Source organism: Eublepharis macularius, chromosome 3, assembly GCF_028583425.1.
Source record: "Eublepharis macularius isolate TG4126 chromosome 3, MPM_Emac_v1.0, whole genome shotgun sequence".
NCBI classification, from domain to species: domain Eukaryota; kingdom Metazoa; phylum Chordata; class Lepidosauria; order Squamata; family Eublepharidae; genus Eublepharis; species Eublepharis macularius.
Genome location: NC_072792.1, coordinates 143,791,746 through 143,817,993, shown reverse-complemented (window position 1 = coordinate 143,817,993; position 26,248 = coordinate 143,791,746). Strand labels below are relative to the sequence as shown.

Sequence of the window (26,248 nt, the reverse complement as noted above, 5' to 3'; positions counted from 1 at the left end):
TATTTGATTTGATCAAATTAGTGTCCCATATGAAAGAAAAAATAGGGTTTAGGGAAGAGGAAAGACTCATAGCCTGTAAGGTACCAAGTCATGGCATTCATATGGTGATGATTTGGCTACATTCACACTACCTTTCTTTTCTGTCTAATTCCAAGGATGCTATTGATGATCTGAACCAGTGCTTGGAGTCTGTAATGGCTGAATTAGGGTAAAATAAGCTAAAACTGAATCCTGACAGGACAGAGGTTTCTTCGGTTAGTAGAAAGGCTGATCAGCAATGTGACAACTCCCCAGTTTTGGATGGGGTTACATTCCACTTGAAAAGTCAAGTTCGCATCTTAAGAATATTGCTTGACGTAGTGGACATCTTAGAAAGTCAGGTGGCTGTGGTGGCTTGGAGTGCATTTGCCCAGCTTTGGTTGGTGTGTCATCTCTGTCCCTTTCTCGTTCAGTCAGATCTAGCCATAGCGATCCATGCCTTAGTTATATCTCAACTGGACTATTGCAATGCACCTACTTAGGGCTACTCTGGAAGAGTTTTTGGAAGCTGCAGCTAGTGCTGAATGTTGCAGCTGGACAGCTGGGAGGGCCAGCTATCAGGAAAATGTGATCCTGATATTACAGCAACTACACTGGCTACTAATCTGCTCCTGAGCCCAATTCAAGGTGCTGGTTCTGTCCTTTAAAGTCCTACATTGCTTGGGCCCTGGGTATCTGACGGAACCTTCTTCTCTCATACTTTCCTGCCCATGAGTTAAGATCACAGGGAGAGACCCTCCTAAATGTCCTATCAACCAAAGAAGCTTGGTTGGTGGGTACATAGGAGAGGACCTTTTTGGTGGTAGTCCCATGATTATAGAACAGTCTTTTGGTGAACTCTTTTAGTGGAAAGGCAGCTTTATTTTAAATATAAATAATAAATATATAACTTTCTCCTATGACATAAGATGCTTGTGTGGCAGACCTGTCTATGTCCCTTTGAAAGCAACACCACATCATGGAATTTCAGTCTAATCACCACAGTCCAAAAGTTTTCTTTGGGAAAAAGAAGTGGCCTCTTCATCCTGGCTCCTGTATAACTGGGGACTTGCACAGTCCAACAACTCAAAAAAAGTCTTGGTGACACTGCAGTCTTTTCTCTTTGGAATTTATTGATGGAATCATGAATTCACAAATGGGTCACAGTATGTTAACTGTGATGCCATGGAGCAATTTGCAGTGGTCTCATGGTGGCAGCCACAACATGAGAACTTTCTCTTGAATTTCTTGTAGCCTATCTAAGGCTGCTGCAGGAACTGTTGGAACATAATGACTTCAAGCATACTACTTAAACAGTGAAATCCTAAGCAGTGTTACTCCTGTCTAAACTCACTGATTTCAGTGGGCTTAGAATGGAGTAACTCTGCTTAGGATTTCTTGAAAAGGACTAAATCTTTGATCCAAATACCTCCATTGCTCATGTGAAGGATGTAAATGTCTGTTGTAAATATCTCTATAAGCTGCATGCCCATGTTGTTCACCATTTAAACTTCACTGTAGTATTTCTATCTTGATGATTTTTTTTTTTTTTTAGAACACTGGCTTTATTAAAACCTGATGCAGCCCTCAAGCTTGGGGAAATAATTGATATGATTTTGAATGCTGGTTTTACAATAACTAAAGCGAAAATGATGATACTGTCACGGTAAGATGACTTTGATAATAGTTTTTAAAATGGTTTAGGTATGTATTATTGTACTTTTAAGCCCTTAACTGGTTTACACCAAAAAAATCTTTATCCTAAGGTGAAATTACATACTGTCTTAAAATGTGTGGCTGTTCCGCAATCCCACATATTTTTTCTGCATCTCCCTGTAATGTTCAGTTGAAGCATATTTCTGAAGCCATTGCACACAGCATTTTCCCTTCTCCCCTATAGCCAGTAAAATGGAAGGAAAGGAAGGAAAATCTGGACATAATGATTTATGCAACCTCAAGTGTCTTCCTTAAGTAAATATTGTAGGAAAATCAGCAGAGATTATGCAGTGATTATATGCATTGGAAATAGTGAGAATTGACACAGACGCCGGTGTAGCTCTGTAAAAATACTTTACTAAGAGGGTAAAAAAGTTGGGTTACTTTGGAAGAAAATAATAAATACTATACAGACCACATCTTACTAGAAAGGTAACTGAAGGGAGAGAGAGACAGCAACTGAACAAAGAACAATAAAACTTCAGTACATAGTATCACTTAATTGCCCCCCCCCCATAAACAAGTTGCCCAATAGGAAATCCTAATTCTACTTCATTATGCTTAGAGACTCCCCTTTCTACAGCGGGAATCTTTACTGGAAGCCCTAATGTTTACATATAAAGTAAGTTTACTAATTAAGTAAGTAACACAAATAGTTTAACTCTTTCGTGACTGAAATAAAAATACTTGCAAATCCCCAACAAATATTACTAGGAGATGCAGAGGAGAGTTATATATTGAAGATAATCTGTAGTTTGATCCTTAGTCTTTTACATCATGATCAACAGATATGTGAACTTGTAATGTTGTATAGGCTTGCGTGTATACTAGTCGCTGCTCACCATTCCAGTTACCTTTCCGGAGAGGCAGGAGTCCAGAAGCCAGCTTTAGTAGCTCTGATCAAGCCCCTCCCCCAGTAGATCAAGCCCCTTCCCTAGTAGATAATCAGTGGTGTCAAAATAGATGGCATCTATTGGCATCTGCTTGGAAATGCATGCCTAATTGCTGATCCAGTATTGCAGACTGCATATGCAACCTTGAGTTCTGGGTGCGGAGATTCAGCCATGACAGCCATATTTACGTCTCCCTTCTGTGTACTGTGCACCTGATTCAACAGGAAGCATGCATGCTCTTTCCAGCTAAACTTTGGGAATCGTGGGTGCTGTCAACTTTTAAAGAATTCCCTATTCTAGGGCTGTCAACTCTGGGTTGGAAGATTGCTGGAGATTTGGGCGTGGAGCCTGGGGAGGGGAGGTATCTCAGTGGAGTATGATACCATAGAGTCCACCCTCCAAAGCAGCCTTTTTCTTTACAGGAGTTCATCTCAGTGGTCTGGAGAGAACTCCAGGCTCCACTTGGAAGTTGGAAACCCTAATATATTGCAAAATTTTCAGATTTATTCTGAATTATTCAAATTATCTCTTTTCTATATGCTACTTTTAAGCAAATGAACATATGGTTTATCTTTTAGAAAACAAGTTTTCAAAAATTTTATTTGTTTTACATCATTTAGATCCCCTCTTCTCCCCAGTGGGGATCTAAAGCAGCATACATTCTTCTTTCCTACATTTTTTCCTCCTACAGATCCTGTTATAATGACAGTGGTACCCCTCACTTTCACACTCCTTGCCACCTAGGCAGGTAAAGACCTGGGAGTTCACCACACATCATCTGTCTACTGCCTCTACTATAGCAGGCAGAGATCCCTGACCCAAATCCCCACAGCGTCCCTTCTCTGTGCTTCTGGAGGCTCCACCAGACAGGCAGCCAGTTCCCTATATGTACCTCCCCTCACCCAGCTACAGCCCAGGGCTGTTGAGGAAAAGGGGTTACTTTTCCTATATATATGCTGCCACTATTTAAACTAGGTCCATTTAATGTGACCAGAGCATTTGTGCATGTGTGGTATTTTTCCCCCAGTCAACAATTTCAAGCCAGGCAAGGTTAAACAAAACAAAAATTAACTTTATTTACAAGATGGAACATAGGAGTGAATGGATTTTAAATCACTAACCAAACAGAGAATGTTTCTAAGTCTCAGAATAGGTTTGTAATCAGCTAACTCTCTCTGCTACCTTCCCTCAGCAGAGTCTGCTGAGGGAGCTGTTGAGAAAGAAGTTTTTTTTCTCAGTCAAAACCTTCTTTCTCAGCAGTTCCCAAAAGCCTCCTTTCCCCTCCAACGGACACTAACTCTCATTGACTCAGCATTCTGCCCACTCCTATTGGCTGTCCCTCAGGAGAGGTGGAGCTGGAGCCAGCCCCTCCATCACATCTGTGAGGCTGATAGTTTGTGACTGGCCCAAGGCTGAACAGGGAATTAAACCTAGGTCACCAAGGTTCTAATCTGTCACTCTAGCCATTACATCACACTAGTTCTTCATTGACAACTTCAGTGCAGGCTTGAGCCCTGGCACCTGTCACTTTATAAAGGAATCATGTATATTTATCCCAAAATCTTGGTTTACTTGAGTAGTATACAGATGCTGTGACAGGATGCACTTTAAAGAAGGTTTCCTAAGTGCATCACTCAGAGAGCTGGAAGGGAGGGAGTTAACAATTGCCGGGAATGAGAGTTTGATTGATAGGCTGTTCCCTCCTCTCTGATTGGTCAGTCAGAACTTGCCTTCAGGGTGACAGTTATTTGTTGACAGGTTTTTGAGTGGAGTTGACTTTGTAAATAGGAGATCAGACCGTGAGGGAAGTAGTGGAGATCTGGAGTGAGGGAAAATAAATCTTTTCCCCTAACTGTAACATCATTGTTTTGAGGGAGAATTCTAGTTAGGAATTTCAAGTAAAAAAGCCAGCACAAGCTGAAACCTGTTTACACAGCTATGATAAAACTTGGGGTGTATTTTTGGCTAGAATGGGTAGTAAGTGGAGACTCCCATTCAATCCAAGTAAAGAAGGGTTAATTCTTCTTAGGAGAAGATTAATTCCTGCTCAGTGTATCTAAGGGGGTGGGGTTGACTCTGAGGAGGACCCTGGGTCTGTTGTAAAGTAAAAATAGTTTTCAACTAATGTCAGGAAACCTCAGTTGCAAAAGGGAACTCTGTGAAGAAATACTATTGCTTTAACCAAAGTATTAAACAAAATACCTCTCACTGTCAAGGATTAAGAACATAGAAACTAACCTGCAAGAAAACTATTTTGCCTTTTACTTAAAGAATATTCTGTTTTACCAACAAATTTTACTTCAGCTCTTTCATTCCCTGACTGCCCTTATTCCATCCCCGTCTGTTCAGTAAAGTTGTTGTTTCTTTTGAATGTTATGTAGTCTCCAGTGATATTTCCAACATAGAAGAATAGGGCTCTTGCTTTTCCACCATCAAGTTTCTGGGCTGGGCTAAAAAGTCAAAATTAAAACTGCTTATCAGGGTGGGACAACATGAACTTTAAAACCGCAAATAGAGACACACTACTTGGGGCTGCTCAGTCAAAGCAGGCAACCTTGGGTTTGCCGGCCCAGGTTGTTGGGCTGGGGAGCACGAGCTTCGTGAATACTTACTTGGTTGGCACTATACCTGTAAAGAAGGAATGCCGGAATAATAATTTGGTGCCGTTTGGAACTCTTTTCTTTTGGCTTTGACTGTTCTACTTACCTCTACACACTCCTACATCACTGGAGGACTGCACCTGTTGGACTGAAAAGGTTGGCACTATACCTGTAAAAAAGGAATGCAGGAATAATAATTTTGTGCCGTTTGCTTTGACTGATTTACTTACCTCTACACACTCCTACATCACAGTGGAGGACTGCACCTGTTGGACTGAAAAAGTTAAAAAGTTTTGTGGAGCGGCCTGCCTGCAAATGTGAATCTTTAATGAATGTTTATAATTGCAGTGTATGGTTAACTACTGTTGAATTTGTAATTGCTTATCTTAGTAGATTTCTTGATTCTGATAGGTTTTGTTGATTAATTTCTTTTTTGCTCTTGCTTGCAGTTTATTCTGCCTCTCCTAGACGTAGTATTTGCGGGGGATCCTCTCTGATAGCAATGTGACCTTGGGTTTTGGCAGGAAAATCTGCCTCAGAGTAGGAGAGCGAAGGGTGGAGGTCTATTATAGATGCCTTCTAAGTTAGTCGAATTTGAACAACAATTCATAGCTTTAATAACATCCATAATAGCTTACTGTGTTAAATTGTTTACTAGTTAGTAAAATGTTTCACATACCTTGCAGTTTTAAAAGATAGATCAATATTATTCCCATATTGAAGATGATAGTATATGCATGTGTGTGTGTTGAGGGCCAGCTAACTGAGCTTTTGGCAGCCAGGGGCAGGATTTTAACGGAGGACATCCTACTTTACAGTAGAGATGGGCACGAACAGCAATACGAACAAAAAAAAGCCACAAACAGCCCAATCTACTGTTCGCGAACAAACTGTTCATGAGGCCCCATTTGAAATGAACAGGTGGTTGTTGCAAGCCTCGTTCATTGCTGTTCGTTGCTGTTTGTCAAGCCAGACAGTCTGGCACCTGCAATCAATTCCCTTGGCAACTTAGGCAGGGATTGTCTGAACTCCTGCTGTTGCCCTGGAAACCCCAATCTAAGCCCAGTTTAGTTTGATAGGCAGGTCTTCCTTTCAAGTGTGGAGCTCCAAATTTGTTACAACAAGGGAGCAAAGACCAGCGGGGAGGGGGGCTCCCAGCTCTGACTTTGCAGACAGTGGAGAGACAGTTGCTGTTGGTATTTTGATAGAGAGAGTGCATTGGAGCTTGAATTTTCTTTGTGTGTGGTGGGATAGGGATCTACCCCTTCAAGTTCCAGGGCTGCTGCCAGGCTCTGTTCCAAGCTGGTGCCTGCTCAAGTCAGGTTTCTGGGATCTTGACCAAACTTGGATGATGGCTGGAGGAGAGCCTGCTGGCCCCGATGAACAGCCAACCATGAACATGTTCGCGAACAGGGCCATGTTCGTGGTTGTTCATGAGTCCCTGTTCATGGATGACAATGAACATCATGTTCTTTTTTTTTCTGTTCATGCTCATCTTTACTTTACAGTACATTCTTCAGTTGATGATTTTCACTAATCAATGAACCCATCCCTTTGCTTTTGATTTCTACTGAACTTTTAAAAAAAATAAACCAGTTAATTTTAAGTATATTTTTAGGAAAGTACATTCTGAATTTGAAATCTTATATTTGGCCAAAGATTTTTTTCTTGAGTTCTATTTTGTGATTTTTTTTAAAGTTACATGACTTGTTGCTTAACATTTGAATGAGAATAACCTGTTTAGAGCGATTCATACAAATTTACCGCACAAATATTTTTGCCTCATGACATCATTTTAAATAATCATGATGTCGCCAGACAGTTTGTGGGTAGGAATTGAAAGGATGCGTTCATGCCTTGTCACGAATATTCCATTTATAATAAAATAATTCTGGTTAAGCGCTTGTGAATGTGGCATTGTATAGAACATATAGGAAGGCAGGACGAAAGCAACACAAAGGGATTACAACCTAAAAGAGTGCTGAAATTAAAACCATAGCAATGTAGTTCTAGGCTAGATGAAACAGTTGAGATACTTAAAATGGGAAGAAAATTAATTAACAAATATCAGATGATAGTGAATTCCAGAAATATGGAGTGCTGAGAGACAACAAGGAAATGTGAAACAAAGGAAGAAATTACACTTAATAAGCCACGTAAAGTCAATTAGATATTATGAGGGGATCTGTATGTTTTTATTCATCTGTCTGCCTGTTTATGTATATAAACAATTGTGCTTGGAGTCATTTTTTTATAGAAAATGAAGCAGTTGAGTCAGGAGAGCTAAATCCTTTGCCCTCCACTTTATGATACTGTGTTCCATTGTTTGAAGTATATTTCTCTCAACAGGGCTCTGCTTTGGGAAGTGAGCTCAGCTGAAAGAGAAATGCTTAAACTGACTCACATTTTTTTTTCTGTAAAACACAGATAAAAGAGGAGCTCTGCTCTCAACTTTCTCCCCCAACCCCACAGACTGCAGCCTGTGTGTTGCAGGCCATTCTGGAGGGTCCTAGGGAGTGACTTGGAGGATCTGTGTACAAAGAAGGGTTGTTGCAGAAAGACAGAGCAGGAAAGCGCCCCGCTCTGTAAGCAGAATTCCCCTTTGGCTTTTGGGGATCAAGCAGTTGTTGTTGATGATAAAATATTTTAAACAAAAGATCTAACCTGAAGATTGAAAAAAAATCTTTTGCAGGAAAGAAGCAATAGATTTCTACGCAGACCACCTAGCTAAACCCTTTTACAAGTAGGTATCTATTTCAAAGTATATGATGGTTGAAATAACACGTGTGTGTGTTAGATGCAGTTGGATATTTGTCTGGTTGATTATGAGATGCTTACAGCGATAGATTTTGAGAGTGATACGATACAGGAAGAGGGTAGTTGCAGGATGGGCTTATCTTGTGTTTTTTTTCCATGCTTCTGAGGAAAGGCAGCAGTTGGTACCCTCTTTGTATATTATGATGGTGGTGGCAACACCACTTCTTTATGCAAACAGCTTCTCTACCACTGAGCCACAGTCCTTCTTTCCAATATATTGGGCAACTGTTGCTGCTGTCCAAGTAAGTTAAGTACCCCTGCTTTAAAACAACTCAGTTGCTGCTGCTTAATACAAGGAGAGATTGCAGTCCTACAAACCTCCAGCTCCTGTCCATTTTGGGAGTAAGTGGAAAGAATCTATTCTCTTTTTTTCTACATTTTAAAATGTGTGGTGGGGCAGGAGGAGGGAAATAGGACTCAAACACGTGTGAATCAATGCTACTTTTACAACATGGGTAAATAGCTCACGGGCCTGTCTTTTAGTGGTGCACTTGCTGCTCTTGTTGGCAGCAGGCTGTGCAGTACTGATGTTCTTTTGTGGTGTATGTACATACTTGCTCTATGAAAGAGGCACCTTATAGACAAACATAGTTCCTGTATATGAACAGTAACAGTGAGTAGGGGTTTAAGAAGGGAGATTTTTGCTAAACTGACCAGAGCCAGTTTGGTGTAGTGGTTAAGAGCACGGGACTCAGATCTGGAGAACCGGGTTTGATTCCCCACTCCTCCACTTGAAGCCAGCTGGGTGACCTTGGATCAGTCACAGCTTCTAGGAGCTCTCTCAGCCCCACCTACCTCACGGGGTGTTTTGTTGTGGGGATAATAACACACTTTGTAAACTGCTCTGAGTGGGCATTAAGTTGTCCTGAAGGGCAGTATATAAATCGAATGTTGTTGTTACAGACTTTGCAAGTTTTATATGCCTGATAGACAGCCAAGAGAAGAGGGGCTGAGACTTAAATGGCTGCTTAATTTGCAATGAGGCAATGATGGCACCATCCTAAGCAGAAGTGTACACTTTTAAGCCTGATGAAGTCAATGGGCTTAGAAGGGTGTACTGCTTCGGATGGCAGTTATCTTGTGAGTCTGTTTTTCTTACTTTCAGCTCACTTTAGTATTGTGCATCTAAAAAGAATGATTTTAACAATCAAACAATGCCCTTAGGTGGGCACAAGTGCCCCACGCAGAGATATGATTTTGCAGCAGACAGTTATTTAGGAAATACAAGTAGGGGCCCAGTTATTCTGGGATGGGTTGAGTTGTGTGGTGTCAGCCTGGCTAGATCCAGTTGCATGGTGGGGGATCTGTAAGGACTTTCAGGGGGCACCTCAGTTCCCCCTGTATCCCCTCTCTCCCCATTTTCTCTTTTTTCGTCCTCCTCATAGGCCCCCCCCCATCATCACCTATATTTAGTTTAATGGTTAAGAGGGGTTAGGACTCCCCACTCCTCTGCTTGAAGCCAGCTGAGTGACCTTGGATCAGTCACAGCTTCTTGGAGCTCTCTCAGCCCCACCCACCTCACAGAGTGATTGTTGTGAGGATAATAATACCACATTTTGTAAACCACTTTGATTGGGTGTTAAGTTGTCCTGAAAGGTGGTATATAAATCAAATGTTGTGTTGTTATTTACTTCTTATATACTCCACCTTTGTCCCCAATGGAGAACCAAAAAAGCATATATTGTTCTCTTCCATTTTATCCTCACAACAAATCTGTGAGATAGGTCAGGCTGAGAGTGTGTACTGGGCCAAGGTCACCCTGTGAGCTTCCATAGAAAAGTGGGTATTTGAACCTGGGTCTCCCAGGTCCTAGTCTGAACCTCTAACCAATACACTACAGTGGCTTTCATATGAAGGCTGCTCTTGAACAGTAGTAAGCCAGCTGGACCTGGGAGAGTTATGCAAGTTGCATGGTCTCAAGTTTCCTGGTGGTTGCTACTTGTTCTAACCCAGATGAGTATTCCTTCAAAGATCAAAACAGCCATGGAAAGATCCTGCCCCTCCCCCTGCCTTTTATTGACAGAAACTAAGGTGTAAAAAGACTGGCCAATACTATGTGGTTGCCTAGCAACAGTTACTGAAGGCATTTGTTTCTTAAAGCTGCAGATTCTGCTTCAATCATTTTAGGGGGGTGGGGTTACTTCCAATGTATTGTTTTTGGATTTCAGATTTGAGTTGGGGTTTTTTTTTTGCACACATGGGACTTTTCTGAAGTCTGTAGAAAGATCTGTCTTGTCTGTCCATGGTCTTAATTTCCAGATTTAAGTATCCGCAGATGGGACCACATTGAGAATAAGATATATTGATGTGTGCAAAAATTGTTTTCTGTACCCATTGTAGATTGAAATTATTGGTTTGGTTATATCTAGGAGAGCTGAAACCAGCCAAAGTTTATTGTTCACTGTAAATAGTTGACTACTATATTTTTTGCTTGCAGCGAGCTTCTGGAGTTTATTATAAGTGGCCCCGTTGTTGCTTTAGAAATCTTGGGAGATGATGCTGTAGCAAAATGGAAAACTTTTTTAGGACCTGCAAACTCAGCTGTGGCCCGAACTGATGCTCCAGGCAGCATTAGAGCATGTTTTGGAAGTGATGGCATAAGAAATGTGGGTCATGGCCCCGATTCCTTTGCTACTGCTGCAAGGGTAAGTTTTTACATTTTCTCTCTCTCTCTTAAATGTCTTCTACATTCAGGTAAATTTCAGTCAGCATCTACATCCTAAAACTGTTCTGATGGTTTTGATATGACATGTTTCCAGTGACATTTTTGTGCAGAGAAACTTTGTTTATCCACACTATAAATGCACCTAGGCTTATCAGTTCATATTCAGCAAACTGAAAATTTGTTTAGCTTCTCAAGCAAGTTCAAGGTGCTGATTTTTATCTATAAAGATATACGACCTAGGCCCGGCACATCATGGGCATAGCAATATACCTGAGTTTTCATGTCATTAAAATGAAATGGCAACCTGCATAGCCCAGTCTAGCCTGAGTGAAGCTAGGCAGATTTGACCATGGTTAGTACTTGGACCACCAAGGATGATACAGAGGAAGGCAGTGGCAAGTCACCTTTGTTCATCTCTTGCCTTGAAAATTCCATGAAAGGTTGCCAGGAGTCAGTTGTGACTTTTATTTATTCTATTTAAAACGTTTATTAGCTTTCTTTCTACAATGCAGGAAATCAAGATGGATTACAAGATAAATAAAATAATAATAATGAAAATACACTAAAAAGCCCAGAATTTAAGAACAGTTTATGACTGCCAGTAATCAGAAAACTAAGAGTGCAATTCTAAAAAGAGTTATTCATCAATGAGCTTAGACTGGAGTAACACTGTTTAGGATTGCAGTGCAAGTTAAACTTAACAGCGCTTAATGATTAAAATAAACTGAAGTAGCTTTGCTGAGAATTTTTTCCATTTGAGGAGTGAAATCTGTGGGACTAACCAGTTATTCATGTTAGTGACATACAGATTTTTGAAATACAACGTCTAGTTGCTGGCATAGTAATTTACAAGGCGTGTCTCTTTAAGTACATATTTTTGATTGTCCAGTTATTTGTTCTTTTTCCCATTGGTAATATATTCTCATCAGTTTGAACCAATCAAAAGATGTGGCAGCATCCTGAACTAATTGAAATTTCTTGACTTCAAAGGCTACTGCATGTAGACTAATCAGGGGAGCTTAATAATAGTGCAATCACGAAAGAACTGCTGTAGCACCATTGTTAAGTTGCAAATCAGCTCTCTGCAGGTTGGAATCCCACTATTGCCATGAGCTTAGCAGGTGGCTTTGGATAAGTCACTCCTCTCAGCCCCAGCTCCCCAGCTATATTGTGGGGATAATAATAACACTGACTTTGTTCACCACTCTGAGCAGGGCACTAATCTGTCTAGAAGAGCGGTATATAAGCAAACTGTTGTTGTTGGTGGTGGTGGTTGTGGTGGTGGTTGTGGTTGTTGTTGTTGTTGTTGTTGTTGTTGTTGTTGTTGTTGCGCAAGTATCTGTGCAGACTCTGGATAATTTGGCTCTTCAACTTTTAGTTCAAGAACTTTCACAGTTTCTTTTCCACAAGAGCTACCCAATTGTGCTTCGTATTTTGGAACTCCTCTAAATACTGAGTAGTTGTTTTCAAATGCTTATTTAAGCTGTATATCTTAAAGATTTTCAGTGTTATCTCTATAAAAGTCTCTGTTATGATTTCAGAGTGATTTGATACGTTCGTGTTCCTCAAATAGTTTTTATATCTTGTGTACAGTATTTTAACATGTATTTTTTTTTAATTCTCTGATCCACTACTCCCAGCTCAGAGTTCTCTTCCTGATTTTGTAGGATATTGATGACCAGTTTGGTCTTTATGGGCGCCATGGCGCCTGCCAGTGTCTTTCCTTGTGTCCACTTCCTTCTTCCCCAAAGTTTGTTTCCAAAATCAAAGACCCCGTCTTGGTATTTTTCCACCTAACTGGAACAGGAAGTACTTCAGAAGAGTATTGTGCCTGAAGTCAGCACCCTTTTGAAAACAAGTGTCTCTATCATAGGAGGATGCTTGGCTTGGAATTTCCCAATGTTTTGTGAGTGAGCCTGGCCGCCACGGCAGCTGCTCTGTGATTAGCTTTGCCCCCTTATGGCAGATATATTGTGGTGGCACCCACTACTATTTCAAGATTGGGGACCCTGCTGTAGATAGATGATGGATGGTGACTAATGAGATTTCTTTTCTGCCTCTTCAGTAAGCATCTTTCTAATGGATGTGGGATAGTGGGAAGACATAATGAAGTTCACAAATTTCTTTTTGATATTCAGAAATGCTCTGTGAGTGAGAAATAAAGGGAAGTGTCTTACCTTAGGCTGGAAAAGTTTCTCCAGCCTAAAGAGCCTTTCTCACACTGAAATGGCTCTTCCATTTACATGGTGAATGCAGGCATTTAGTACCTTGTGCCAAGTGAATGATAATGTTGGTGCCTCGTTTTCCCATATATATTAATGTGAGATATAAGGCTAGACTTTGATAAGTGTAAAGTTACAATTCAGAACAGCTCTTAAATGATGGTGGAAAGTACTATCAAGTTGCAGCCACAGGACTTTCAAGGCAAGAAATGAACAGAGGTGGTTTGTCATTTTCTGCCTCTGCATAGTGACCCTGAACTTCCAGTCTGGGCCATCCAGATCAAGGCAGCTCATAAATATTTTATTAATTTATGTTTTTGTGATGCTATGATGGATTATGAAGCTCATCTGGAATAGTTATAAGGGCTTTATGGGAACTTAGACTCTTCTGAAAGCCACACTGTTATATGTGTCTTTCCCAACTTCACAAAATCTTCCTGGACAGAAGAACAGTTCTGTATTAGCCTATGATACTTGTGTTTATTTTCCATGGAAACATGGTTCTTGTGGCTGATGGGAGCAGTTTAGAATAGGGTTGTTCATGGTGTCTTTATTATTTACTCTGTGCTTCATGGACAAGTGATGTCTGGATAGCTCTGACATGTTATTTAAGCACGCTATGTATTTTTGCCATGATTGTACACCAAATACAGTTCTTTAAAAAGTAGGAATATCTGTAAACATTGGAAAATATGTGGCCATTAACTATATTTATTTATTATGTATTACATTGTGTATGTGTCCCTATTAATTTGTGTAGATTAAAAGTCTGCAAACATATGGTGAGAGAAGAAAGCTACAGCAGCTGTAGACTTTTCATCTGATCTGGATTTAATTTCTTCCCCTCCTTTCGGATCTGTACTTCCCATCCTGCTCCCTTCCCCCCTCCATGAAGTTCTTCATTTTACTAGTCTTAATTGAGGGAGGGAAATAAGCTAAGATTGCCTAGCAATCCATATTGTGGTACCCGCACCTTTCTGGGAGACTTAAGAGTGTCATGTTTCCATTTTCTGATGTGCTAAGACTGACTTAGGGTAGTAGTGCAACTGAAGACTCTAGTAACCAGTTTCTTTGCTGACCTGATGCTGTGATCTAATGTTCTATTCTGTCAGCTGGTAGGTCAGTCATGGAGAACAGGAGAAAAGGGTTCTCTGGAATGAGTGTGTTTGTGTAATATAGTTTCAGGTGGGTAGCCGTGTTAATCTGCAGTAGAACAGCAAGATTTAAGTCCAGTAGCGTCTTGAAGACCAACAAGATTTTCAGGATATGAACTTTTGAGAGCCAAAATATACTATGTGTATAATATAGTGAGAGTGTTACATGTGACATACATGACTACATTGTTACAATACTGAGCAATAATTTCTTGAGCTCATGAATTGTAAAGGAGCAGGGACAAGAGCTAGATCTGAAGGAGACAGCAGACTTACATATGATTTGTTTTTGCTTGTATGTTAGGAGTTCAGTGCACAGATCTGATAGATTTGCCTACATATTCTGATACTGTACTGTTGTTTTTATTTTCAAACTATTGAGGTTTGACACAGTCCTTGGGATTGTATATTGAATGGTCTGGTAGCATAAAATGTCACCTCTTAGCAGTTACCAAGGAAACTTGTAGAATGCTGCATCTGTAAACTCTCCTGTAAAGAAAGAAAGATCTGTTAAAGCAAACCTGAAGTAAATTCTTTGCCATGCATACAAATGTTGAGATCATGTGATAGGTGTTACTAGGGTTCTTATAATAATTAAACTCTCATTTGTCCTTTCAAACAAATATCACAATTTGGTTGCAGCTGAGTTGTCCAGGGTATCTCCACCAGTATATGGGATACTTAAGGACACATCTGCTGTTTTCATAATCAAAGATGTGCACATTCATATTTTAAAGCAACGGCATTTAAACCTTTGTCTGTCTTCATGGAACCTTTTCTATTAGGGATGTGTGATTTGGGTTCGGGATTCGGGCTTTAATACTGAATTTTACCCACTTTGGTAAGATTATGTATTACTGAAGCATGTTCAGTGTTATTGAAGAGATTCGATAATACCAAACCTAAGTTTACCAAAACACTTCAGAAAGTTTTGGGAGCCGCGGCAGCAAGAACCACTGCTTCCTGCCTATTTCCAATGGGAAATGCGATTTGGGGCTTTCCAGACTGGACTGAATTTTACCAGATTTGCTGAGGACCTACTCCTAACTGTTCTCTCACGACCAGCCAACTTTCATGAAGATTGGACTTTGGGGGGCATGTTATGGTCCCCCAAAGAAGGTGCCCCATCCACGTTCAATTTCCATTATTCCCTATGGGGAGAACTTGGGGCTATCCAAGGGGATGGTGACATCCCCTTGGATAGCCCCCTGACATACCCCTGACTGTGCTCTCAAGACTCCCCAAGTCTCATGAATATTGGACTTTGGGTGGGGGGCAAATGGAAAGTGGATGGTCAGCCTGTTCAGAGGGTCCTGGGTTTTGGGGGAGGGGCTTCATTTTGGTTCTGTTGGGCTGTCTGGTGTGGAGATTGTAATTGGGAGTGTACCTGTGGCCATGGCAGCCATGATCCATGTGTTTCTTCAGTTGGAGTCAGTTTTTCCCCACAGTAGAAAAATTGGGGTGGCTGGGGGCTCTTTCTTTGGGGGACATAAAATGGCCCCCTGAAGTCCAGTCATTAATCTGGGGGGGGGGGTCCTTTGGAGGACAGTCAGGGATATGTCTACTGAAAATGTTGTAGATTTCTTTTCTAAAATGTGAAGCCCCCCCTCAAATACCAGCACCCCCTGAGCAGGCTGACCAGCCACTCTCCATTAGTTTCTATCGTGGGGAAAAATATGAATCCCACTGCAGAAACACATGTATCATGGCCCTCCAGGGTCCAGTCTCCCTGAAACTAGGGGGGGGGGTCTTTAGTGGACAGTTAGGACTAGGTCCCCTGCAAATTGAATGCATTTTGCTTTCAAAATGCCACCCCAGCCCCATGTTTAGCTTCCCTAGATAGCTCCCTTGGTTAACTTCCTCTAGTTTTCCCCATAGGGAATAATGGAGATTGGAGATAGATGGTGCACCTTCTTTGGTGCCCAATTTTCCCCCTGCTTTGAAGTCCAATTTTCATGAAAGTTGAATTGTTGTCAAAGAACAGTTAGGAGTATGTCCCCAGAAAATTTGGTATTATTTGGTTAAAACACACACACACACCCCGGGCCCCTGGATAGCCGGGAATAGCATTTCCTATTGGAAACAATGGCCAAAGCTTACAGAATAATACTGAAGCGGCTTTGGAAACCCGAAGTGGGAAACTGATTTGGAATGTGAGTTTTTCCAAATTTTCCCCCTGCTTTGGTAATACCGAAGTGGGAAATCCACATCTTTTTCCTGTGCACACCTCTACTTTCTATAACACAAACTTGTAGACATCGAAGAGGATTCTGGGAAGAATTCTGGTGTACAGGTTCAATTCATACAGGCTGCTGTTCTTGTTGTTGTCATTCTTGAAATGAGAATGGGCCCAAGAACACTGCCCTGTGGCTGCATATTGCGGGGGGGGGGGGGAATCTCTGTTCCAACACCACTATTGTGCAGTTGTGGGCTTATAGAAGTGACCATAACTATTATAGCTTATAGCTTTATGCTGTTTACAGTTTGAATGTTAGTTCTGTTCATTCCTATGAGCAACTTAGTTGAATGATGTCCAGCAGTTTATGGGAAGGGATGGAGCATAAAGGTAAATGGGATAAAAAACTTAAGGAAAAGAATCACACATCCCTTCAAAAGAAAGACAGTGTCTAGTTGTTAAAAACCCCTCCCTCCCTCCTGTGTTGGCTAACAGAATGGATGCAATATGAAGGGCTGCACTTGTGGCAAGGGAAGAGGTCTCTTCCACTAATTCATTCACAGTTCATTGGACGTACCCTTGTGTGTGTTCAGTATCTCAGAACCATGCCATGATAACGATTTTTTATTCCAATCATTTTCAGGAGCTGGAGTTATTCTTCCCTTCTAGTGGAGGCCGTGGGCCTGCAAATACTGCAAAATATACTCACTGTACCTGTTGTGTTATTAAACCTCATGCGATTAAAGAAGGTAAGTGACATGGGCTTGCACATGTGCAAAATGCAGTCGCTTTTCCCCACTAATGTAGCAAATTTCAGACAACCATCTACAAAGAAACTTAGATGATTCTTATTTAAAATTAAAACAAAAATATATATCTAATAGAACTTTGGACACTGGGGTGTAAATTTATTTTCTTAAATGTGAGAAGTGACCAGTATAAGTAGTAATAATATTTATTTATTTACATTATTTATAGCCCACCTTTCTCACCTTTAAAGGTTATAACCTTTAAAGCCCCTTACAGCCAAGGATCCACATATCTAAAGGTCCATCTCCTCCCATATGTTCCTGTGAGCCAAAATAGAGTATTCAGGCTGCCTCCTTTTGACAGCTGCTCCACTTAAGGTAGTTCACCTGACATTAACCACAGCCTGTTCCTTTTCCGCTGTAGCTCCCACTCTGTGGAACAGATACCTTGAGGAGGTGAAGGGATCACCGTTAGAAATATTTAGGAGGTTCTACAAGGCCATTTTATTTGCCAAGTCTTTGGGCGTCTAAATGTCAAGCATTTGGGGGTAGGAGATGGGGTATCTGGGATTTTATTCTATTGGTTTTGAATTGCAGTTTTTTAACTGGGACATCTAAGCCATCTTAAGTCACAAGGAAAGGTGAGATATAAATAATTTAATAAATAAAGCATATTGAATACAGAATTTTAGCTTTCTGTTTTTACTATATGATATTAAAACCTTAAGGTCACACTTTTAAAATATAAAGTGAAAACTGTAACATAAAATATATCTGTTACTTGTGGTTTATTAAAAACCAAACTCTTTGGTTTGTGTCCTTTCTTTATCTGATTAGCTTGAAATGGTTGATGTCCAAACATAACCTTATATAGACAATTGCATTTCCCTCCTCAAGTATTAGGCACAGGAAAATGAATAATATGATAGTGTTTACAGTCTAATTATATGTTTTGGTTCCAATGGTCTAAAACAAATTTGTATGGAGAGTAAATACTAATCAAAATGGTATTGACGTTTACCCAAGTAACCTTCTGTAGTTTTTAGACACTCCTTAAAAGAGCTGTAATGAGAGTGGAAGAAACTGCATCAGTTTTCTTGTCCTAACATCAGTCTTAGAAGCCTCTTTCTGGTGGACATCCTCATGTAATTGGTTTAGCGTCTGCCCCTCCCCCAGCAAAGCATAAATAGTAATATGAAAGAGATGTATTTTACCTCTTTATAAAAGAAATCTGGATTTCCACTACTATGCAGTGGTCAATTTTCTGGCAGGGTGATGTCAGTTATGTCAGGTGAGTGTTTAATTTCCTTATAAAAAATGTTGTTCCTTATGGAAAAATGATATGAGGCACCTAAACAGCCATCCACTATGTCTGTGCCTGCAACCTAAACACAGGCAAAGACCGTCCTTGTTCCCATTATTGTTCCCTCTTTTCTTTTGAATGTCTTTCATGGGGCTTGCTGTAAATAGATAACCATACAGTTAAAATCAACAAGTTTTTTTTTTAACCAGGTGATTCTAGATGGAAATGTTTTGGGTGTTGGGCACACACTATTACTAACCTGTTTTACTGTCATGCAGGTACTCAAAGCGGCTTCTAAGGTGTATAAATAACAATAATAAAAATATATTTTAAAAAGCTCAGAATTTAAAACAGAGTTTAAGACTGCAAGCAACTAGAGAAAACTACTGTCATGGAGCTCAGTGACAGTGAGAGATGCAGAGGAGTTAGCCGTGTTAGTCTGTAGTAGCAAAATCAAAAAGAGTCCAGTAGCACCTTTAAGACTAACCAACTTTATTGTAGCATAAGCTTTCAAGAATCACAGTTCTCTTCGTCAGATGCAATAAAGTTAGTTAGTCTTAAAGGTGCTACTGGACTCTCTTTGACAGTGATAGTGAGGACTCCTCAGGAGGAGAGGAGCCTCATGTAGTCAGCCTAGCCAGTATGATCCATCAGAAGCTGATGATCAGGAGGAACAGCTGCTGGCGGATCAGAATCCATAGCCAGCAACTGAGTCAGAGGCACCAACACCCTCCAGCTCCAACACCACTGATGAAACTCAGATAAGGATGCCCAAATCTCCAGTTTCACCCAGAGAGCGCTGAAGACAAAGGCAACGCATGGAGCTGCAGGAGAGGCAGCAAAGTGCACGCCTCCTTGCAGATGCCACCTGCTTGCTGAGAGCAATGAGGAGTGACCACAGGATAGCTCCCAAGCAGCTGGCTGCAAGCCCAGCCTGTCTACAAAACCCAACCACAGAAGACCAGGATGCATGGAAGCAACACGTCGGAATCCTGTTCTTGCTGCAACCACTTTGCAGAACCTTGCCTTGCTCCTTGCCTTGCTCTGTGACTTTCAGACTGTGCCTTGACTTGAACTTACCAGTAACTGACCTATGGAACTCCTGACTGGCTTTTGGATTTTGGACTCACTCCTGGCTTTGAACTTGTGCTTTGACTTTGGACTGGACTTTGACCACTCTGCTTGGGCTGGCCCAGCCCACAACAACTAAGTTAATTAAAAGCAATCCTAAATAACATCATCTTCAGCTGCCTCTTAAAAATTGACAGTGAGAAGATTTGGTGCACCTTCCTGGGGAAGTTGTTCCATAATTGTGGGTCAGCCACCAAAAAGGCCTTCTCTCGTGTACCCACCAAATGTTGCTTCTTGAAACAGTCAAGGAGGACCACTGAGAAAGTCCTGTCTCTAGTTGCTACCCCTCTTGTCTCCTTGACAGCAAAATTTGAGAGAAGATCTTAAATGGTAAACAGGACAATACGGGGTTATGTAGTCCTTCAGATACCCTGTTCCTAGGCTGTTTGTGATTTTAAACATAAGCACCAGCACTGTGAATTGTGACCAGAAATAAATAGCCAGTAAATGCAGATCTTTCTGTTCAGGGATGATATGAATCTCCGTGCGCCCCCACTCCCACCCCAAGAATCCTGGATACTGTTTTTTTAAAAATAATTGATGCTAGTGGAAAGTTTTGCGATATATCCCCGTATGGAGCATGTTACACTAATCTGACTTGGATGTGATCAGAACAATGATTGCCAGGGCTTTTCAAGGAATGGTCATAGGTGGAGTATCAGCTGAAGCTGTTAAAAGACACTACATGCCATTAAAGAGACCTGGGCTTCCACCTGGAGGCCAGTTTCAAGGAGCATCCCTGTACTACATTAAAGAAGTTGCTCCATGATGCTTGTGCTCTTACTTCATAGAACCTTCCGTGCTCTTTCCCTGGCATTTTTGTTTGATTCAAGTTTTCTTTTTTCAGCCCTGCTTATCTAATTTGTTATTTGTGTAGAGATATGTGTCTGTTCATTATAACTGTGTCAAAGTATTGAATATAGTCTTTTTTATCATAGACATTTAATTTTTAGGACGAAACCCTGAAGCTTACTTTGAATTACAGTAGAACATTTATAAGGTTCCTATTTGATGACATGGAACGTCACTGTTGCTTTTATCTTTGGTCGTTGATCTACTCCTGAGTGGAATAAAGAAATCTGTTGCTAGGCATCCAGAGCACCAGATCCTAGCAACTAATAGTACCTGCTACAAGAACATGACACAGTGATCAAAGGCATTTGATATGTTGCACAAGCAAGAGCTCTGTTAATGGCTGCCAAGAAAGAAAGTCCTTGTGGCCACACAGAAGTTGGAATTCAGGTTTAGCCATTAAGATGTCTTTGTGTAAGAAAAACAAAAGAAAAGGATGTGGTTGCCAGTGTGATATCAGCATTTTGCTTTTCAGGGACCTGAGCTCTGTATTCTGGACAATCAGAAAAGGGCAAGGATGACGTATGCCTTGAATTCTTTAGCACTCCTCCCGGCTGGCACAAGGAACAGCATCTGAATAATTGAATGAACTACAGTGCTGGAAGCATCAACTCCAAAGGACATCCCAAGGGACTAGAGGGCTACCTGTGCGTGGCCTTCACACATGCACCTAGGGGGATGAGATTTGGTATATTTGTTCCAAAAATATACTTCCCAAACAGTATTTTTTTGTCTATATTTGGGAATCCCAATTGATATCAGGCTTTTTGGATGTATTGGTATTGCTGGTCCTTAATAATCCCAAAATATTTGGAAATAACTGGGACCAACAATTTAAAGGTTGCAGCAGCTTTTCCCCAGCTTTTTCCCCTTTTGGAGTTTTTGCAGGGAAAAGGAGTGAGAAAGGAGGAGAGAGGTGACTTTCATAGGCTAATAGAATTGCATGTTAGTGAGAGCTCAACTGTCTGTCCAATCATGACAGGTTGGTTCTGCTGGGATTCTCTGGTTTGGCATTAGTTCTGTTGGGCTCTGTTGGTTCTGTTAGCATTGAGAGACTTTTGGTCAGTGGTTGCTCTTGTGCATTTGGCTTAAGCTACTGTGCTCTGAAAAAAGCACCTTGCCCAGCTAGTACGGAGTTTCAGACTTGAGTGCCATCAGTATGCTGAAGACACTCAACTATATCTGATGATGGACAGCTGACCCGACTCTGCCTCAGATGTCTTGGAGCATGCCTTCGAAGCTGTGTCTGGGTGGTTGAAGCAGAGTCAGTTGAAATTAAATCCCACAAAGACAGAGGTCCTGCATGTGGGTCTGGGGGCCATGGGCACGGGACTCTGGCTCCCTGCTCTTGATGGAGCACCACTTGAGCCAGTTTTAAGAGTTAGGAGTCTGGGGGTGATCCTGGATGCCTCCCTGACCATGGAGGCACAGGTCGCAACGGTTGTCTGGTCTTCATTTTTCTATCTAAGACAGGCCCGGCAGCTTGTCCCCTGCCTATCGACCCATTATTTTACTGCAGTGCTCCAAGCAACGGTTACCTCTGAAACTCACTCTACACAGGGCTTCCCCTGGGCCTGATCTGGAGGCTACAGCTGGTCCAAAATATAGCTGCACAAGTAATTGCAAGGGTCCCGATTAGGGAACATATAACACCTATACTACACGAGCTGCATTGGTTGCTGGTTGAGTACCGGGTCCGGTTCAAGGTTTTGGTGTTGACCTATAAAGCCCTATGCTGACTGGGACCAGCATATCTGCAGGACCGCCTCTCCCCATATGTACCCCAGAGGATGCTTTGTTTAACAAATAAACAACTGTTGGTGGTCCCTGGCCCAAGGGAGGCCCACCTGGCCTCAACCAGAGCCAGAGCCTTTTCAGTCCTGGCATCAACCTGGTAGAACTCTGTCTGAGGAAACCAGACAGAGCCCAGCAGGATTTGTTATCTTTCTGCCAGGCCTGTAAGACAGAGATTTTCCTCCAGGCATATGGTGGAGGCTAGGTTGGGCCCCCACCGGCCGCACTAAAGATCTGTCCAACATCCTATATATGAGCTAGGCCCTGAAATGTAGTATTTTATTGTCGCCATCTGAAGAGAAGCTGTATTGTATTTATTGTATAAAGTTGTTTTAATGTTATTTGTATAATGTTTTATCTGTTTTTAACTGTTACTTATATAAATTGAAATGTTGTACTCTGCACTGAGCCTGCCTGGCAGGGAAGGCAGACTTAAAAATCTAATATAATAAATAAAATAAAATAAATAAATACCCCCCTAGGAAGCAATGGAGAATATTTGGGGGTACATTGTATGAAGTAGTTGGGGGTACATTGTATGTAGAATTTGGACCCTTTGTTCTAATTCACTTGAAACATGGGGCATCTTTAGAGGATAGGCAGCCTTCACTCTGCTTTAAATTTGGTGTCATTTGCTCCAAAAATAACTCCAGCTCCCCAGAATGATTCCCTGATAAGGAATCCTTTAAAAAAATAGATCCAAATTAGGGGTGTGTGATTCAGGTTTTGGATTCGGTTAAAGTACCCGAATTGGACCCGATTCACAATGATTCGGGATTTCCGAATCAGGCCCAGCATGCTTTCTGAAGTGATTTGTATCGCTTCAGGAAGCTTCAAGTCAAGGGGCATTTAAACCCCGGGATCAGCTGCTTGGCGGAGATCCCCACCAAGCAGTTGATCCAGGCCTTCCTCACTTCCCTGCTGGCCGCTGTGGTGGCGGAGGAGGTGGTGCGGGCCCCGCAGTAGCTGGTTCCAACCTTCCCCGCTGCCCAGCTGGCCACTGTGGTGGTGGAGGCAGTGCGGGTCCCGCAGGAGCTGGTTCTGTCCTTCCCTGCCGCCCAGCTGGCCATAGGAGCCACCTCTGGCCTTCCTTGCCACCCAGCTGGCTGCTGTGGTGGCAGAGGAGGCAGCATGAGTGGCAGAGAAGCCAGTTCTGGCCTTCCCCACTGGCCAGTTGATCAACCTCCCCTCTCCCTGCTGGCCAGGTAAGTGGGCTGGGTGGGTTTGCCCCAGGGGGAGTGGGGGTGGGGGGTTGCTCCCCACTCACTTCAGTATGCTTGAATTTTTATGGAGCATACCAAAGCGAGCTAAATACCAGAATCCTGAAGCAGCTTGCTGCTTTGGGATTCTTGTAATTCCAATTCTCCCCCCCCCCCCCCGCTTCAGGTGAATCCGAAGCGGGAAACCCGAATCTTTTGGGGGTGCACACCCCTAATCCAAACACAAAATGGTATTTAAAGACCTGAAAATCATGAGTAATGATTTTTATGGCCTTCCTGATGCCTGAATCCAAAAAATATTTTTTAGCACACATCCCTACCTGTGCCTTCCAACCCAGACAAGGCATCTTAATCTGTGCATAGTCAGGTGGAATCTTGGGGGAGATATTTGGGATGAAATTATAGATGGGAGAGAAAGAGAGGCATCAACTTTGAACCGAACTAGATTTGATCTTTATTGAGCAATAAGCGGGGGCGGGGGGAGGGAATAGAAAAGAAGGCAGATAAAAGGGCAGTGCAATAAAAATATAGCAGGATTGGAGAATATTCTCAAAAGCTAATATATTCCATGAATGCAAAACACACAAATTGGAGAATAAGCAGTAAATCTGAATGATTCATAAGTAAATTTATCTGTGCTTTCACAATTTAACAACAATTCATAACTTAAGCACCTATCGCTAGTCCAAATGGAGACCATCTGTGAGGGATTCATGTTCAGTGTCCCCAGGGGTCATTTTGTAGAAAAAGAGCTGGATTAGCATAACTCATTAGCATATGCCCTGCCCCCTTGACATCACCGGAAATGTGTCATTAACATAGCTAATTTGCATATGCCACAACCCCTGACATCACCTATCCTGGCTGCTTTGGATCCAATCCTGGCCATTCAGGGCTGAAATTGGGCCCAAAAAGGGGCCCAAAATGGTCAGGATTGGGCTGCTGCTGAACAGGAGAGTGAGCCACCACCTGTCAGAGGCCTGATCCGGGCCGTTTTGGCCTTAATCCAGGATGAAACAGGCCCAAAATGGCCGAGAGTCAGGTGGGCGGGGCCACCTGACGTGACCTCTTTGGGGAACTGCATTCCTGCGCATTCCCTCTCAAAATGAGCCCTGAGTGTCCCCAAGAGAAGAGGAGGAGAAAGGGAATATGGGCTTTTCCAGGTGTGAAATAGGGAGGTAGGGTGGAATGTTAAGAGTTCCAATGAGCAGAACTATGAGGAAGGGCTGCCAATGGAGCATGTGGATGTGGAAGAGGGAAGGGATGGGTAGCAGAGATGTGACATTGACACTAATGCCAGCTTTGCATTTTGAGCCTATGATGTCTTCTAGAGAGAAGTCTGCATCACCTGCTGGCATATCTTATGGAGCTGATGGTCTGTCAGCTTGATTTATTGTATTGCCTAAGGTAGAGGATTTTTCCCCATCTTGATTAGCCAGAGTTTTTTTTTTTACCTCTGCCATGATTGTCATCTCTTCATGAGGTGCTTACTTGGTAGTTTGCCAAGTTATTAATTTCTACAGGATTTTAATTTCTCCTTCTAAATATAGAATAGAGCTTGCAAATCCAACTCTTTAACACAGTGCTGGTTTCTCTAGATCTACATACCTGAATATTTTATAGGTCACACAGGCACTATCACTGCTCTTATTTCATCTCCTTTTGATAGCAAAAAGTTATAGAGCTTGGCCCTGTAAAAGAGCGTGCCTGTAAGCATACTTAGAATATGTTAGCTTCCCTCCCATCTGTGGTGTTGATGTGGCAGGGCTTCCAAGTCAAGCAGAAGACATTACAACAACTTCCATCTCTGAGTTAGTTGTCCAGATTTATCAACTGTGCCAAGACTGCCCTAGCATGTATCTTTTTTGCTTTGAAGGCAATAATAGTAAAAGGTAATTAAGGACAGGTGAAAAAGAGAGAGCAGAATCCAAAAGGTCAGCCTTTTTCCCGTCACACTTTAAATAAATTGTAATCATTGCAGCATTTCACGGGGAAGTCAGTAATAAAAAATGTTATCATTCTAACAGAGATGTAAGATTTAAGAAGTCAAAGTCCTCCAGCTATGTATGAATGACTTTATTAACATGGTTGTGAGTGCAAAGCCCTTTAGGATCCTTATCTCAAGAATCCTTAAAACAACCTGGCTAGTCTGCTGCAACAGCAAAACTGAAAAGAGTCTTCTGGGACCTTAACGAACAGCAGGTTTATTGCGGCATAAGCTTTGTACTGGAACTCGCCTCTTTAGATGCGTGGAATGTCTCCTTACTTGACAGGTATAAGAACCTCCTTCATGCAAGTTGAAGGGAAATCTCATGAATCTGCTAAAATAGGCTCTGTTCCACAAAAACTTATACCACAACGAATATGTTGGTCTTTAAGGTCCCCCAAACCTCACTTTGCTTTTTAAAAATGACCCTGTGATGTATTGTTCAGTATAGTTATCTGAAGAAGGAGCTTTGACTCTCAAAAGCTTATACCCTCTTGTTGGTCTCTAAGGTGCCACTGGACTCAAATCCTCCTATAATGTACATCATAGCAAGGGAATGCTGGGATTTACCAGGGACCCACTCCTGCCCTCCCAACCTATTATTCAGATGAGGGGGGAAGGCCACTGTTTTTCTACTTTTTCAGTATCTCCTCCTTTACTTCTGTCTCCAATTCTTCTCTGCTCTATACAGTTTTTATTGATAATTTAAGAACAATCAGTGGTTGCCTATGGAAGAAAATGGTGTCATAGATCGCAAAAAACTTTAGTTCCAGGACAAGAAAACTATTCTGAAAATTATTTTCCAAAGAAATTATTATAATTAGCATATGAATCCAAATAAATATCTCATGTTTTTCTAAGTAATAGTTTAAAGAGGATCTCAGCAAAACTGAAGTCCCTGGTATGATGCATTTTATTGGATGCTGCTTCTCTTTGTCCTTGTTTTTCCCC

General features: G+C 41.7%; 1 protein-coding gene across 3 annotated transcripts in view; it reads left to right on the top strand.

Annotated features, from left to right (window-relative positions):
- Positions 1 to 26,248, top strand: part of NME7 (NME/NM23 family member 7) — a 143,818-nt gene that overhangs the window by 35,429 nt on the left and 82,141 nt on the right. For all 3 annotated transcript variants that reach the window (XM_054975063.1, XM_054975062.1, XM_054975061.1), the window contains exons 4-7: positions 1,574 to 1,684; positions 7,920 to 7,970; positions 10,482 to 10,689; positions 16,905 to 17,010. In XM_054975063.1, the coding sequence (XP_054831038.1) occupies positions 1,574 to 1,684; positions 7,920 to 7,970; positions 10,482 to 10,689; positions 16,905 to 17,010 (476 nt within the window). The remainder of the gene's footprint in view (positions 1 to 1,573; positions 1,685 to 7,919; positions 7,971 to 10,481; positions 10,690 to 16,904; positions 17,011 to 26,248) is intronic.